This window comes from Schistosoma mansoni, chromosome W (genome assembly GCF_000237925.1).
Source record: "Schistosoma mansoni strain Puerto Rico chromosome W, complete genome".
NCBI lineage: Eukaryota > Metazoa > Platyhelminthes > Trematoda > Strigeidida > Schistosomatidae > Schistosoma > Schistosoma mansoni.
This window is the reverse complement of record NC_031502.1, coordinates 31420485-31437058: the sequence shown is the minus strand read 5'-3', so window position 1 is coordinate 31437058 and position 16574 is coordinate 31420485. Positions and strand designations below refer to the sequence as shown.

General features: G+C 36.0%; 1 protein-coding gene across 1 annotated transcript in view; it reads right to left on the bottom strand.

Annotated features, from left to right (window-relative positions):
* Positions 1-933: 933 nt before the first annotated feature.
* The window catches only part of Smp_153460 (putative monoxygenase), a gene marked incomplete at its 3' end in the record, with an annotated part of 27220 nt that continues 11579 nt past the window's right edge, over positions 934-16574 (bottom strand). Inside the window, exons 6-10 of the mRNA XM_018789373.1 lie at positions 15913-16020; positions 13166-13228; positions 8424-8531; positions 7842-8080; positions 934-1096 (exon numbers count right to left, since the gene is read on the bottom strand). Coding sequence (XP_018654823.1) covers positions 934-1096; positions 7842-8080; positions 8424-8531; positions 13166-13228; positions 15913-16020 — 681 coding nt within the window. The remainder of the gene's footprint in view (positions 1097-7841; positions 8081-8423; positions 8532-13165; positions 13229-15912; positions 16021-16574) is intronic.

Below are 16574 nucleotides of genomic sequence, written 5' to 3'. Positions count from 1 at the left end.
TTTGAATGTTGTACGTGGTTTCAGATAGACTAGTTCAGTAACGTATTCGGTGGAAGCATTCACTTTCAACCAGAAAGTGACTGGAGATTGTTCAGATAGAACAGAGTTTCCACCATAGGCGAGCTGCTGCATAAGTCGAAGAATGAGAGTACATGGAGTGGGAATAGAGGAGGATAAGTGACTTAGTACAAAAAATAATACTAATAATAATAATAAAAATGAGCGTCATCAAGTGAATGAGAAATGTTTGAATTCTAATTCGAGCGAGCATAGTATTCCATGAAGTAATTGTCATCTCATAGGATTTGTGTGAGGGCTGTGATACTGTCCGGGTACCCAGACCGAAGCAGATGATTTTCTTAGGGGGCCACACCCGGAGCCTTCGACCTAAAGGTCTGATCCACAAGGCAGTGGAGCATCGTGGGGAGATGCAGTCCCATGGTAGCCGGTGACTAACGATTGGTGTTCTGGACTCAAGTGTGAGGGCTAGGAGGAAAAAGGATCAATAAGGACGCTAGGCTGCTCATACTGGTCATTGGCTTGGCACAGTGCTAAGATTGTATAGGTCTTATCCTGACTGGCGAATAAATCAGGTGATAATTAACCTTCTAAAAGTCACAAAAAATACTTTATTGTCATGTAAGTGAAGTTCAACGGTGTTTGATTGAGGTTTCAGACAGGTGGATAAATAGACATGACTTGTAATATATAATTCACACTTTACTCGTACTTCCTCGGTGTTTTTAGGAAACAGGAAATAGTTATTTGGTTGGGGTTATAGTGCAAAACGAATGCGATACACTTGATGCAATAGGATCAATTCCTAACTGAACATCACAAAATTTATACATTTCCAGTTAATCAGTTTGATGTAAATTTGTCAAAACGAAATGAGTACAACTGTGAAATAGAACTCAGACAAACGATTCTGTTTTATGAATCAAGTGTTAGTAATAATGGTTGTACCAATTGTCTCTTACCAATATTAGCTCCATGAAAAACAGCTTCTTCTAAATGTCTAACCAGTGAAACAACATCGCCGAAACCAAGATTAACGCCTTGACCAGCAAGTGGTAATATTCGATGAGCAGAATCACTGTATTAATGGTATATTTAATAAAACATTTGAAAAGAGATGCGATTAACAAATAAATTCAAACATATCTTGAAATATTTTTGATAAATACTATTTTAATCTAAAAAAAAGCCTCCAGATAGTCCACACGATAGACTATAGTTTTATTTGGAATGATCCCACCGAAATATATTCTAACAGCCAACCAAAGTTAAAGTTTTTTTAAAACTCAATAATTATAACCTAGTAAACAGTTAAACTGCCAGTTTACTAGGGTTTGGACTATTGAACTGTAATTATATGAATATATAAATTAAGATGAGAGCGAGGTAGGGGAGTGATCAAAAAGGTAACCTGGTAATTGATATTCCAGTTTGAAGAAAAAATCTTGCCTCTGACTTAACGTGATAATCACTTTGATTCTAGATGACTTCACAGCCCGCTTCCTCACATAAACTTGCAAATCTAACAAAAATAGGAAGGATAGGTGATAGTTGCCATAATCAATTACTATGGAGTGATGTAGGCGAAAAAGCAAGAGAAATACGATTATGGGGATGGTTGAAATCAACTTAAACGATTCACTTGTTGTTTGCTTGTATCTTCCCATTGTTATTTAGGACGGCAATTGATCAGTCTCTTATTGGCATATGTGCATCCTGTGATTTTTCATTCGTTATGTACAAACATTATAATGACTAGAGAATTTTGTTTAAATTGACTTGCTTTATACCAGTTCACTATTCGTGTGTCTTATTGATAAACGATCTCTAAATACACGTATTTGTATACACACCTCGTTTTGACTTTGTTGGCTGATGTTTTTTAACTGTTTACTAACAATCCCAATGAACACGCTTTAGCTTATATCATACAGCATATTCTCTGTCAACTACACACAAACACTTTGGATCTATATCTGGTATTTTTTGGAGTTATTTGTCCTACAGCGTCATAAGTGAGGACATATTTTTGTTTCTGTGTTATATTAACTTATTCTTTTGATAAGCTTTTGGAGTATTGACTGAGTTAAGATATTTTCATATTTTTATTGTTCCGCCACAGGGTATATGAAAACTAACCGTTTACGAATATCTATTTACTATATATATATAGGAGTACCTTTATCATAACACACAACAAGCAAACCTCCTATTCAACTTCAAAACATCGTGAACACGATTATGAAACGAGACGTGGAACTTGAGTAACTTAAATATATGTAGCATTTCAAAACTAAAATAGTTTAACTAATCTTAATTTCCTTCAATATTCTGTTGTCATTACACACGCACTGAAGATCGTATACTATAATCGTTCTTACTACTCAGGATGTGCATACCATCTCATTAATGACTGACTCAATTAGAAATGAACTAATAGATAACTATTGATTGATAAGTAGCGTTAAAAACTAATACATCAAACTATTATTATCTTACAGTTTACGTCACGATCGAATGTAAAGGAGTCAACTACCAATTGGATGATGAAGTAATATCGAGAATTGAAGTTAGGCATGTAAACAACCAACTCCGCCTGTAGCTCTTCTAGAGTTACTGCCGGTCTCAAGCCCGGGTAAAGGAGGAGGGTTGGGCATGGGATTAGCGACCCCATCCCGTAGAAAAGCTAACTCGCTAAAAAAACGCTAACCAGAAAAAATAATTCCAACCATTTAAACTCTGCCCTGGGAGTTGAAGGAATAATTATGACGCCTCATGATGAAAGCCGAAATTTTTCGGAAGTCACGAGGCCGATGCACCTTCTAACAACCAGAGCAACACTCTTTATAGGTACATGGAACGTCCGAACAATGTAGGAGACAGGGAAGACCAGTCAAATAGCGATGGAAATGAGAAGATACAACTTGGCAGTACTCGGAATCAGCGAAACCCATTGGACACAAACTGGACAACAAAGGACGTGGGAAGGGTTAGTCGTGGAGATAAGAGAGTTATTAGGAGTAGGAAGGAATTGAAAGTGACCAACTTGGTCTCGTGTGCTGTTACGGGTATGAGGGCTAATATCACTTCCCGGCTGCCCACACCGTGGAAGGGTATTTCTTGAGGGACCTGAAAAAGAAGTTGGATTAGTGTTGGTCTTAACGACCTGGGAGCGTGACCGCAGTGCCCAAGGGACAACTGCTTGAGGCCGGTCACGCACGGCCTTTTTGTGGGGGATTTTTGACGTGTTAGCTCCGTTCTTCAAAGGACCTTACCGCCGGAGACGGAAATCCGTGGGATAAGGCGAGGTGTGCATTTTTAGGGTCGACCTTTTCTAACCCCACCCCTCCTTGTGGGAAGGCAGCATCGCTGTCATGCTGGTTGTTTGAAGGAAACACCTTACTGCCGTCACACCTCTGTACAGTCGGCAGTACGACTTCGCCTTCGGACCTTGGGATTGCTGCTTTTAGTCTTACCGCTCTTCAACCGACCTGTCTGGCATGGTAGGACCTTGAGGAACGATTGTTCCAGCCAGCATAGCTCGATTGCTTCATCACGATAGGCAAGCCCAACCACCACGTCAAGGTAGCAGCAACGGTCGGGAAAACATTCTTGTTTAACTTTGTCGTTGACATGCTTTTAGAGATATCACTTTCATTATCTCAAACTCTTTTGGAGTTGAACTTTTACTGGGAGATTCACTTGTTGACTTAGAATACGCCGACGACATAGTTTTATTTGGTGAAGACGCTGACAAAATGCAGAGTCTTCTGACCACTATAAGCAACTATGCACGCATGTTCGGGATGCGATTCTCCCCCTCGAAGTGCAAAATGTTACTTCAGGATTGGGTTGCATCGACACCTGAACTAATGATAGGGAGTGAAGTAGTTGAGCGTGTTGACAGCTTCACTTATCTTGGGAGTCTCATCAGCCCTTGTGGTCTGGTGTGTGATGAAACCTCAGCACGGATACAGAAGGCTCGTCTAGCTTTTGCTAACTCGCGTCATTTATGGCGTAGGTGAAATATCCGTCTAGCAACCAAAGGACGGGCTTACTGCGCAACCGTTCGCTCCATCCTACTTTATGGCAGTGAAACATGGCCGATAAGAGTAGAGGATATTCGTAGGCTACTAGTATTCGATCATAGGTGTCTTCGACTCATTGCTCGTATATCCTGGGACCACCGGGTAAGTAATGCAGATGCTAGGAAACGGGTACTAGGTAAGGTTGGAAAATCGATTGATGAAGTGGTGAAACTTCATCTGTTGAGATGGCTGGGACATGTGTTACGTATGCCCAACCACCGACTGCCCCGACGTGCAATGCTTTATGGTGTAGGAGTAGGTTGGAAGAAAGCTAGGGGCGGCCAGACCAAAAACATGGCATAAATCCATGAAGTCGCTGACAAGTGGACTGGGCCGTGTTGGTAGGTGTAGACTGCCTGGTTGGGATTCGCGAGATGATAGCAACCGATGGTTAGAGACCTTGAATGACATGGCTCAAAATCGTTTGCAATGGCGAAGGTGCATCCACTCCTTGTGTTCTACCAAATTCTAACCTTTTTAAATTCTTCATGTCCCTATCCTTTTTTCTCTTTCCAAATTTATTTCACTGTATTATACTCCTTCAATAACATCTTCAAACCCTTATCTTTCACATAATACTTATACTCTTACTACTTCTACCACTATGGGATTTGAATCGACAACTTCATCTCTGTGCTAATGTGGTATGGCAACTCGAACTGATGTACGTACGTACGAAGTTCTACGTTGTAACTGACTGACTGGACAACAAAGGCTAGGTACAGGAGAGATGCTGTTGTACTCCGGTCACGAAGGGGAAAATGTTCCACACACTCAGGGAGTTGCTCTAATGCTGTCCAGACAAGCAGGAAATGCACTTGTAGGATGGGAATCTCATGGACCCAGGATAATCAAAGCATCATTCAGAATAAAGAAGGAAGGGATCACAATGAACGTTATCCAATTTTATACACCCACTAATGATAGCAACGACGATGATAAAGATCAGTTCTATGAAAGGCTGCAATCAATTATAGCGAAGTGCTCAAGAAAGGACCTCACCATCCTGATGGGAGATCTAAATGCTACAGTTGGAGTGGACAACATAGGATATGAAGATATAATTGGACGACATGTACTAGGAGAGAGAAATGAAAATGGGGAGAGACTTGCAAATTTATGTGCTTTCAACAAACTGGTTATAGGCGGCACAATATTCCCACACAAGCGCATACACAAAGCTACATGGACCTCGCAGGGCCACACCACAGAGAACCAGATAGATCACATCTGTATCAACAAAAAATTCCGAAGGTCAATGGAAGATGTGAAAACCCGGAGAGGAGCTGACATAGCTTCAGATTACCACCTGGTTGTGGTCAAGATGAGACTGAAGCTAAAGAAACACTGGACAACTGGACAAACAGCACTACAGAGGTTCAATACAGCCTTCTTTCGAGATACTGACAAGCTCAACGAACTCAAGATAACTATCAACAACAGGTTTCAAGCTTTACAGGATCTACTGAAAGAACAAGAAACTACGACGGAGGACAACTGGAAAGGGATCAAAGAAGCACTAACTTCAACGTGTCAGGAGGTTCTCGGTTCTAAGAAGCATCATCATAAGGAATGGATCTCTATGGGAACCCTCAACAAGATTCAAGAACGGAAGAACAAGAAGACAGCAATTAACAACAGCCGAACACGAGCAGAGAAAGTCAAAGCACAAGCAGACTACGCAGAAGCAAACAAGGAAGTGAAGAAAAGCATTAAAGCCGATAAGCAGAAATACATGGGAGAACTAGCAACGACGACAGAAAAAGCTGCAAGAGAAGGGAATATGAAATAACTATATGATACAACGAAGAAATTGACAGGGAGATATAGTAAACAAGAGAGACCAGTCAAGGACAAAGAAGGAAAGACAATCACAGAGGTTCAAGAACAGAGGAAAAGATGGGCAGAATACTTCGAGGAACTGCTGAACAGACCAGCCCCATTGAATCCACCGGACATCGAAGCAGCACACACTGACCTTTCTATAGATGTCACTCCACCAACGATCGAAGAAGTCAAGATGGCCATCAGACAAATCAAAAGTGGGAAGGCGGCAGGACCTGACAATATGCCAGCAGAAGCACTGAAGTCAGACATTGAATTAACTGCAAACATGCTTCACCTACTATTCAGGAAGATTTGGGAGGAGGAACAAGTGCCAACGGACTGGAAAGAAGGATACCTCATCAAGATATCAAAAAAAAGATATGAGTAAATGTGAGAACTACAGAGGCATCAGTTTGTTATCAGTACCAGGAAAAGTTTTCAACAGAGTGTTGCTTAACCGGATGAAAGACGCAGTAGACGCCCAACTTCGAGATCAACAGGCTGGATTCCGTATAGATCGGTCGTGCACAGACCAGATTGCGACACCACGGACCATCGTTGAACAATCAATTGAGTGGAACTCATCACTATACATCAAGTTCATTGACTATGAGAAGGTGTTTGACAGTGTGGACAGGAGAACATTATGGAAACTTCTTCGACACTATGGAGTTCCTGAAAAGATTGTCAACATTATCCAAAACTCATACGATGGACTACAGTGCAAAGTGGTGCATGGAGGACAGCTGACAGATGCATTTCCAGTAAGGACCGGAGTCAGACAAGGCTGTCTACTCTCCCCATTCCTCTTCCTTCTGGTGATTGACTGGATTATGAAGACTTCGACATCTGAGTAGAAATACGGAATACAACGGACTTCTCAGAATCAATTAGATGATTTGGACTTCGCAGATGACCTAGCCCTCCTTTCTCATACACACAAACAAATGCAGATGAAGACAGCAAATGTAGCAGCAACCTCTGCATCGATAGGCCTCAACATACATTTAGGTGGAAACATTCAAGTACCTGGGGAGCATCATTGATAAACAAGGAGGATCGGATGCAGATGTAATGGCGAGGATTAGAAAAGCAAGGGCAGCATTTCTACACTTGAAGAACATATGGAACTCAAAACAACTGTCAACTAATTTCAAAGTCAGAATCTTCAATACGAACGTCAAGACAGTCCTACTGTACGGAGATGAAACGTGGAGAACTACTACGACCATCATCAGGAGGGTACAAGTATTTATAAACAGTTATCTACGCAAAATACTCAACATCAATTGGCCGGATACTATCAGCAACAGCGTTTTATGGGAGAGGACAAACCAGCTTCCAGCTGAAGAGGAAATTAGGAAAAGACGTTGGAAGTGGATAGGACATACATTAAGGAAATCACCAATGTGCATTACAAGGCAATCCCTAACTTGGAATCCGGAAGGGAAGCGAAAAAGAGGAAGGCCAAAGAACACATTACGCCGGGAAATAGAAGCAGAAATGAAAAGGATGAATAGCAACTGGAAAGAACTGGAAAGGAAGGCTCAGGACAGAGTTGGATGGAGAATGCTGGTGAGCGGCCTATGCTCCTCGACGAGGGGTAACAGGCGTAAGTAAGTAAGTAAGTATGTAAACAACCGGATGATGGCTTAGTACTCTAAAAGTTGAGCGCTCACCCAAAGACCGGAAGGCAGTGTATCTGATACTGGGTGGGGTCATAGATGCACACTGTTGAGAAATCCGATACTAAGACGAAACGGCCATTCACTGTTTTAGGTTTTCAGTGGTTATCTAACTAAGGTCAATGGCTATAATGCAAGCCATAAAATTCAATAAACTCTTGCATTATTATTATTATTATCACTGATATTATTGTTTGAATAGGTATTTAAATGATGAACATACCCCACTAGTGCTACACGAGTAGCTGAATAAAATGTTGCATGTTGAAAACCTAGAGGGAAACAAGCCCTTTTCGTATTTGGTTGGATTGATACTACTGATGGTGTTGAAAATGAGCTGGATTCACTTTCATTTTCTGTAGATTTTATTTGATTACCAAAGTAATCAACAACACCAGCAAAACATTGTCCCACGTTACTGAGAACTGTACCTATTTGTGACATCGATTCACTAGGTTTAGTCTAACAAATGAAGAAAACAATACATGTTTCTTGAAAGAAAAAAATATCGGAAGGAAGTGGAATATAATTTGGCAAAGATAAACAAATATGACAGAATTATTGAATATCTTAACACTTAACGACTGTAACATTAGCACTGTAGCTTTAATATACCAAACTGGATGAAATATTCTAAACACAGAGATTTTAACATTGGACCTGGAAAACAAGTTAGGGTTCTAGAAAAAATTTGTTGCTTGGAGAATTGCATCAGGTTTAATAAATTGTCCGTGAACTTAGTGCAGATAATTTTCTCATACAATCATTAAAGATTAGGTACATATAAAGGGATTTCACGACTTACCAAACAGTCATTCAACTCTTGAATAAAATCTGAATCTTTTAAATTCATCAAACGATCAGCTTCATACGAAGTTGTACTCCATACCAATGATGTATACTCTTTCGATAACTTTTAGATAAATGAGAAAGAATGAAGTATAATTGGAATACCTTGTTACAATTTCGCACAATTTCAAAACTAATCATACATAAATAATTTATAACTCATCTAAGATTTAATAATTACACTAAAAATTAATTCATAAAGATGATAATTATCTTCAATTATTATCAAGATTGTGGGAAGAAAAAAATATTTGTTCGATGCTTTCATAGCTATGAAGACAATAGATCTTCCATTAGAAAATTCATTAGAGAAATAGATAGACAAATAAGTCTAAATGTACAACGTTACAATAAGAGACGTTTATGATGAATTATGAATATATATATCCTTTAAATGAACTGTGTGACTAAATGATATAAATTAGTTCATTTTGTATCTATCAATTTCTAAAACAAATTAACTACAATACTACTCTAAGAGTAATAGACCTATAAATTTTGGAGAAGAATTGACCAGTATGAACAAACCTTTCAATCACAACAATTATTTATAAAAGCTTTTTTCTTAAAAAAAAATGTATTTGAAGAGCATTAACACTGACTGATTAAGAAAATTCTATATTAGTATGGAGATTGTAATATTTTAACGGTTGAATTTACTAGTCAATCTAGACTAGACCACCATTGAAAACCTGGAAGCACTGGACGGACGTTTTGTCCGAGTATGGGACTCTTCAGCAGTGCAGATCCCCAACCCCGCACACCGGACACGAGCCAAGGACCTTTGGTCTCGCGCGCGGAATCGTTGGTGCGAATGGCTGAAGAGTCCCATATTCAGACGAAACGTCCGTTCAGTGCTCCCAGGTTTTCAATGGTGGTCTAGCTTAGATTGACTAGTAAATTCAACTATTAAAATTTCAAAGTTGTTCAAAGTAATTGAGAAAGCAGATAAGACCTAATTTCTGACATTTTTCAATAATATGGCTGTTATCAAAAATTCTGTAAACTGATTGTATCAACTCATTAAAAATCTATTCATCAGTTTTGCAATGTTTTTTGGTTATTATGACATTTGTTATTTATTTGAAATTTAATTAAATAATATAATCCAACAGTAAAAATTAGTGTAATTCGGAATAAGAAATCGATTTGCCACTTTTTCACATAGACACACATACACAAATAAATAAAATGATCATTTGTTAAACATGAAGGTTTTTTAAAAAAAAAACCCTTAACCCTTGATGTGAAACAAATTGATTTTGCCAAACAAACAGTTGACAACAGTGAAAACACTTTCATGGTATGCTAATAAAAATATACATACTGCATATGTTGCACTTACAATATCATATTCTTAATGGGTTTTTTTAAATTTATTATTTATTGCAAATCCCTACTACTCTTACCAGGTACTCATCTTGCATAAATAGGTTCAACGTTTACAAATCTTACGTAACTGATTATGTAATATTTTCGTTTCTAAAATACGTTTACTTATCTTTGAGTATACACACAATTGTCACAGATATTTTAAAATCTAATTAGTAATTATGAGAGTAAACATTCGAAAATTATTTAATTGGTTAAATTCTTATAACATTTGAAGGTTACTTTGTTTCTATGTCACTAGTCTATCAAACCGAAAGATTTATATGATGATGATAATACCTTTAGAGCAAAAGCTATTCAATATCGATATGGTTTATACATGAAGACTGTGTACACTTAACAATCAAGACCAAACTGATAGAAGAAAATGAACAGTATCCTTTCTATGATCATAGCTCATTTAGATAAATCTTATCAGGTAGAACTTATATAAACACTAGAACAGAATGGATTAACTATCCGTCTATACAGAAATAATGTTTTAACTGATCTTGAGAACATTATATTCTTAAAATATACATAGTAATGTAACTCAGTGTCTGAAGGTCGAGAGCCTCCTGTCAAGCTCAAATGTTGTTGATTTGATGGCCAGTAGTTCTGTGGATGGGAACTACGACAAAACAGTCGTTCAATGTATTACAGTTTTCAGTGATTGTCTAACCAAGTTCACTCCGTGATGTGACACCTCAAATATATTGAAATTCCTAGTCGATTGACTATTGGTTTCGAATTTTTTCAGAAACTAATCGATTAGGAGTGGGAGTTACATTTAGTGTCGAAATCCTCAGTTCAACCATCTTGTCTATTTCAATATATTACCTATTGAAATGATTCCTTATAACAGTACGTTTATACCATTTGAAACTCTCTAGTTTTAAAGTTTTTCAGCCAATATCAGTTTGCTGAAAAGAGAAAGATTCCTAAGTTGACATAATCTCCACAAAATATTGAGCTAAAGAACATAATACATAAATTTAAATAAATTAAGACAATTCTGCAAAGAAAGATTTCCTATTGATTATATTGTTTATCATATCTGTACAACTATATTTATATTCAAATGGGAAAATGTGAATTCAAGAATAATAACCCTTAGAAGTATAAGGGACCTATCATTATCACTATTCCTGCTTTGGTTTGGGCACCCGGGCAGTATCGCAGCCCTTACACAAATCAAATGAGATTTGTGTGGCGTATATATATCTGGTGTCCCTTTGTACCAATATTTATGTGTTTAAATAAATACAATAAAATTATCACTATTATTATTATTGTTATCGTTAGTTTACAAGACTAAGGCACAACGAACACGTTGGGTATCTTATTTTTATACAAACAGATCAGGAGCGACGTGAAAGATTATCAATGGGCAAGTTGCTATCAAACCATTCCACCTTTTCGACATTTGTGTTTATGCTAACATAAGATTACCTTTTGTATGCGAACGACAACTCTACACCTGATAGATTTATTTCGATTGTAGTATGTATACAATCAATAATTCTGTATTGTAAAATTAATTCATCTGTTCTTGTGTATTTAGCATAAATTTCATACCTTACATTGTTGCCAACTTTGTTATAAATTCTGAATTTAAAGTGAGTTAAAAAATACATTTTTCCGGAAATTGTACACTTATATTGTTGTCACATAGTCATTTGTATTAATTGAAATAATTTGATATTTCCTATAAAGACATCGTCTTTTGATGCCACTGAGGTAGTCAAAAATATTAAACCCTTTACAAATTATCATTTAACAACTAGATACTTAGTAAACAATCTATTGAAGATTTTTACAAAAGATTGATTTTCACTATTTGTTATATCCTGAAGAGAATTATGAATGGTACCTTTTGAAAACTATTTATGGACAAATATGATACATATATTCTTATTGTACAATTGTTGACTAACTAAACTATTCATATTCATGTCCCTCTTATTATAAGCTTTATTTCGACCCATAGACTATTACTGTACGATTTACCATTCTTGAGTTATCCCTAGTCCATTAATTACTGTTCCCCCTATTCACAGCCACATTTAGCCAAATCTTGTACAAATGTTATTTTTTATTTTATGGTACGATGTGGTCAGTTTTTTTGGTATATAAACCCAGTATGTTTGAGAATAATGATTCATATTGCAGAGGCTGTTATTGGTGTTCTGGACTTAACTGGCTGGACTAGGTAGAAAGCAGGACTGATAAGTACTTAAGACTGCTCGTACGGGTTTTTTGTGTCGCTGGTCGATAAATCACTGCTCTCTAATTGGCGGTATTATCGCGTTATACATTAACAGGGCACACAGGCCACAAGATATAACAATTGGCGACGGAGATGGGATTCGAACCCATGCGGGGATATAACACTATTGACTCAAAAGTACTTATATAAATGAGAAAAATGAGGCTTTTATGACACTCAATATTTACTAGAAAAGAAATTGTGAAAGTTAGTTTTAGACATTAATTAATAAATTAAAGATATAAACTATAAGAAGATAAAATATGACTCTATGTGAATCGCGATCATTTTTGATCAAAAATTTATATTGCCACGATAACCTGATCCCGAGAGGTTATATATATATATATATATATATATATATATATATAATTGTACAATAACATACTAAGTGCACCATAATTCATATCCAGATTCGGTTATTTCATAGATTAGTATTGTGCTGTGGGGTGAATTATTTTGAAAAATTTCTAAATTACTCCTGTGTATACCAAGAATGGTATACCGAAAATGAAATAATATACATATAATAAACATGGTTCCATTCTACATGAAAGAGACACACTGAGAATACCTATGACTAACTTTTAGAAACCAAGTCGTAAAACCATCAGGATCACAAAATGGAATACTGTGCAAGACTGCTAACAACCAGTAATCATCATGACAAGTTTTTTCCAAGCTACAGCTCAACTGAAAATTTAGTGACATAATAATTGAAAGAATGTTAATTGTCTTTCAATCAGTTATGATGTTTGTAAATATAACTAAATTCGTAAGATTATCTTGACTTTATAATATTATAGTTATTCATAAACAATGTAAGGATGTGGATAATTTTGTTTCAGCACAAGTTAGCACAGTTCCCTTCAGGACAGCACAAGCGGTGACATTAACAATATAACAAGTACATAAGGTGAGATAACAATAATAACTGTAAATTTAATTATGATGGGTACACTAAACATAACCATAAGTATAGATCATTAAGAACAGTTTGAAATATAAAGCTACACAATTATGAAGCAAAATAAAACTCAATGAGAATAACCACTTACTGGGAGTAATGCAATTGGGCCTGTTGGTAGAAACCTTTGCCAAGCGATAGATTCATTATTAGCCTGATGATATGAATATAAAAAGAGGAAGAAAATTTATCAGTTAATTAGTCATATACATAACTGAAATAGATGTATAAGATAAAAAAACTTAAAACATGAACATTGTCTGAGGATTCGGTTTGGACGCCCAGACAGTATTTTAGCCCTTACACAAATCAAATAACAAAGTGTGGCGCACATATATTTGATAATTTCTTGTACTAATATTTGTGTTTTAATAAATAAATCTTAGGATAACAATAATATTCATTCCGTGTAATTGACTTTGGAGGAAGAGGTATGAAGAAGTGCTAACTGGATATAGTCCATTTAATTGGTTTGAACCCATAACATGAAAATCTAGTACATAGTTTATGCAGTCAAACATCTAGTTTTATGCAGAAAACAACATCAGAACCATTGAAGTCTGCATAATACATTTATTACTTGCCTAGAAATAACCATTAATCAAAAGTAAGTAATATAATTTTACATAAACCGACATCTAACGCTGAATATTGTAATAAAGACAATTTATGGCCTATCAATATATATAGCCAAGTAAATACAAAGAAAGCTCCTTTACTCATCGTAAATTTAACGCAGTCAATAATGAGAGAGTTTACATAGCAGGTTGGGGAGCCTTATTATTGATTTTCTGACTATAGTACTCCATTGATTAAAAATCTATAAGTTATATAGTGGGATTCAACCGAACGAATATATGACTAGCAGAACACTTCTAGAGTAACATGCATTCTTAAATGCAATCTCGAAAAAATAAATACATCTCATCATAAAAATTTACCATATTATTAAATTATATCAATCGTACAACCATGGCATAAAAATCACGGTGACAGACACACTCTGATGACAGAATGTAATGAAAAAACAGTAAAGAGAGCCATAAGATTAAAATGACTTCCTATTTAATAGACTAATATGTCAAATTTATTTAATTTGAAGGAATCTGAAATTGTATATTTTCTAACTCTGTATAATTAGCCTTATTGCATAACTATTAAACAAATAATAAACTTTATTAGTTTGCTTTTACAATTTAAATGTAACCGGACCAATAATCATGTTGGTAGGCTAGAAAATAAAAACACGATATACTTCAAAGCATCAGATGATAGAAAGGCACTGAATATGGAGATGGTCGGAAGAAAACTAAGGATTTAGGTTCTGCAATAGTTGGCACTTGTCAGAAGGCGATTATTGCGATTTTGAGGAAACGGATGCTCTCTGTCGGATTTGAACATGTCACCCAGTTATATAGTCTGAAAATTCATTTCTAAACTATCTGGGTCACGACTAGATGAAATAGATTCGAATCTCACAGGAAGCAACACTATCCTCAAGACTGAAGGTACCGCCTTGGCAACAAGTACCGACTAGCATAAAACCAATGTTCATGGTATCTTGACAACCACCCTACACATCAACATAGTGCATGCGATGTCGTGCCACTTAGACCAGTGATGATATTGTAACTTGGTGGACAGGATTAGATCAGCGTTGAGAGACTGGACAAACATGACAATGATCAATGCTACTCAGTGGTCAGTCAATTATAGGTATTGAGTACATCTAAACTAATAAAGAAAGAATATTACTGATTGATTATAAAAACCTAGTGAATAAGGAAATTAATTGAATTGGAGAATCAATGAACTTATAACATCGCTTCATCATTAAACAAAATTATGAAATCGTTAACAATGATGAATTATCAGATAGGATTTTTGGTTCCTTCACCCTTAAACAAAAAGTTATGATGATCCCATCGAAAATTTAAAAATCAAAGATATATATCTATTTGTTTATAATGGGCATCAACACAAAGGTTTACTCAAGATAACGATTGGATCTAATAATATTGATTATATATATATATATATCAAATGCAACAGTAGTGTACACCATGGTCCATCCTCTGTGGGGGCGGCTCCCAGTGAACTCAAGGAAGCTCTGAAAGAGCCTAAGACATTCTATCATATCATCGTTTGGAGGAATATTCCAGGATCTCGGTATGTAGCTTCCCGAATAGACAAATGCTAAAAACTGCTATCTGTGAATTGGATGATTGTAATGATGATATTTTTTACTAAAAAATATAAATGCCCGAGTGTTTTATATCATATTTGATACTGGTTGGAATAAGATTCCTTTCCATTCGTCTTCTGCCTTCTAACTTGCGACCTGGAGGGTTCGAGTGCTCAAGTTGTACGCGGTAGAGAAAAATTCAAGTTCTAGATATAACATCCTCTAATATAAAAGCAAACAATTTTCTGTGACATAACTAATCTCACTATTTAATTCAATTTGAAATGGATTGCATTATCCTGTTGTTGATATTTGATATCTTATACTCGTTGCATAGGTGAGTGGCTATCTGGATTCAGTAGCTAAGTGGATGATGTTTGGAGCAAACAGTACTGGGTTTGAGTCTCGAAATGAAAATCAACTCTGGGATGGAGGTGCATACAGCTAACGAGTCCCAAATGGGACGAAATGAGCATCCTAGATTCCAGTGCTAGCCACATTCCATCTATTCTGCATTAATTTCACAACTATTTATTTATGTATTTATTGCTGCATCATATTAGAAATACTAAATACATTAAACCTCAATGTACAACTTCCCGGTTAATTAGTATAAATTCATTTTATCCGTTTCACTAATTACAAAAATTTACCTGTTCCAATTTTAAAGTTGCTACAATTGCTTTTTGATTATGATTCCAACCAATTGTATGAATATTAGCTGTTTTACGGACAAGTGAATTGAACCCATCGGCACCAACCTATGATTGAAACAAATAAAACCAAATATTATTATTTATGAATTAATCAAAACAAAAATCCATCAACTTGTTTTTTAAGGCATAAAATGTAGTGCAGACGTCCCCTAATTGTTTTAGTAAAGGTAACTGTTTATCTATAATTATTAAATTCACTGTTTGAAGCATTAAAGAATTGTTTCTTGTGATAATTGTTACATTTAACATAAAACAACAATTATTTCCAAATACTTACAATTCATAAAATTGGTTATTTTCCAAGTTGAGATCATGAGTCAATTGAAGCTAGAGCACCATCGAAAACCTGGAAGCACTGGTCAGACTTGTACCGCTTACTTTATTATTGTAAAGTTGAAACATGATGTTGTAGTTATGTTAATTCCTAAAGATACTTTTGTTTATCCTAAACTGCTTATTAACGGCAACTCTACACTCACAAGGCTATTTCATTGAGTAATCTGGAAAACGTGCTCCACTTTAAAATGGTGTCACTTTTCTTACTTTTTATGCTTTACAGAACTAAAATTTCAGTGACAAATACTCATTTAACTTCATTT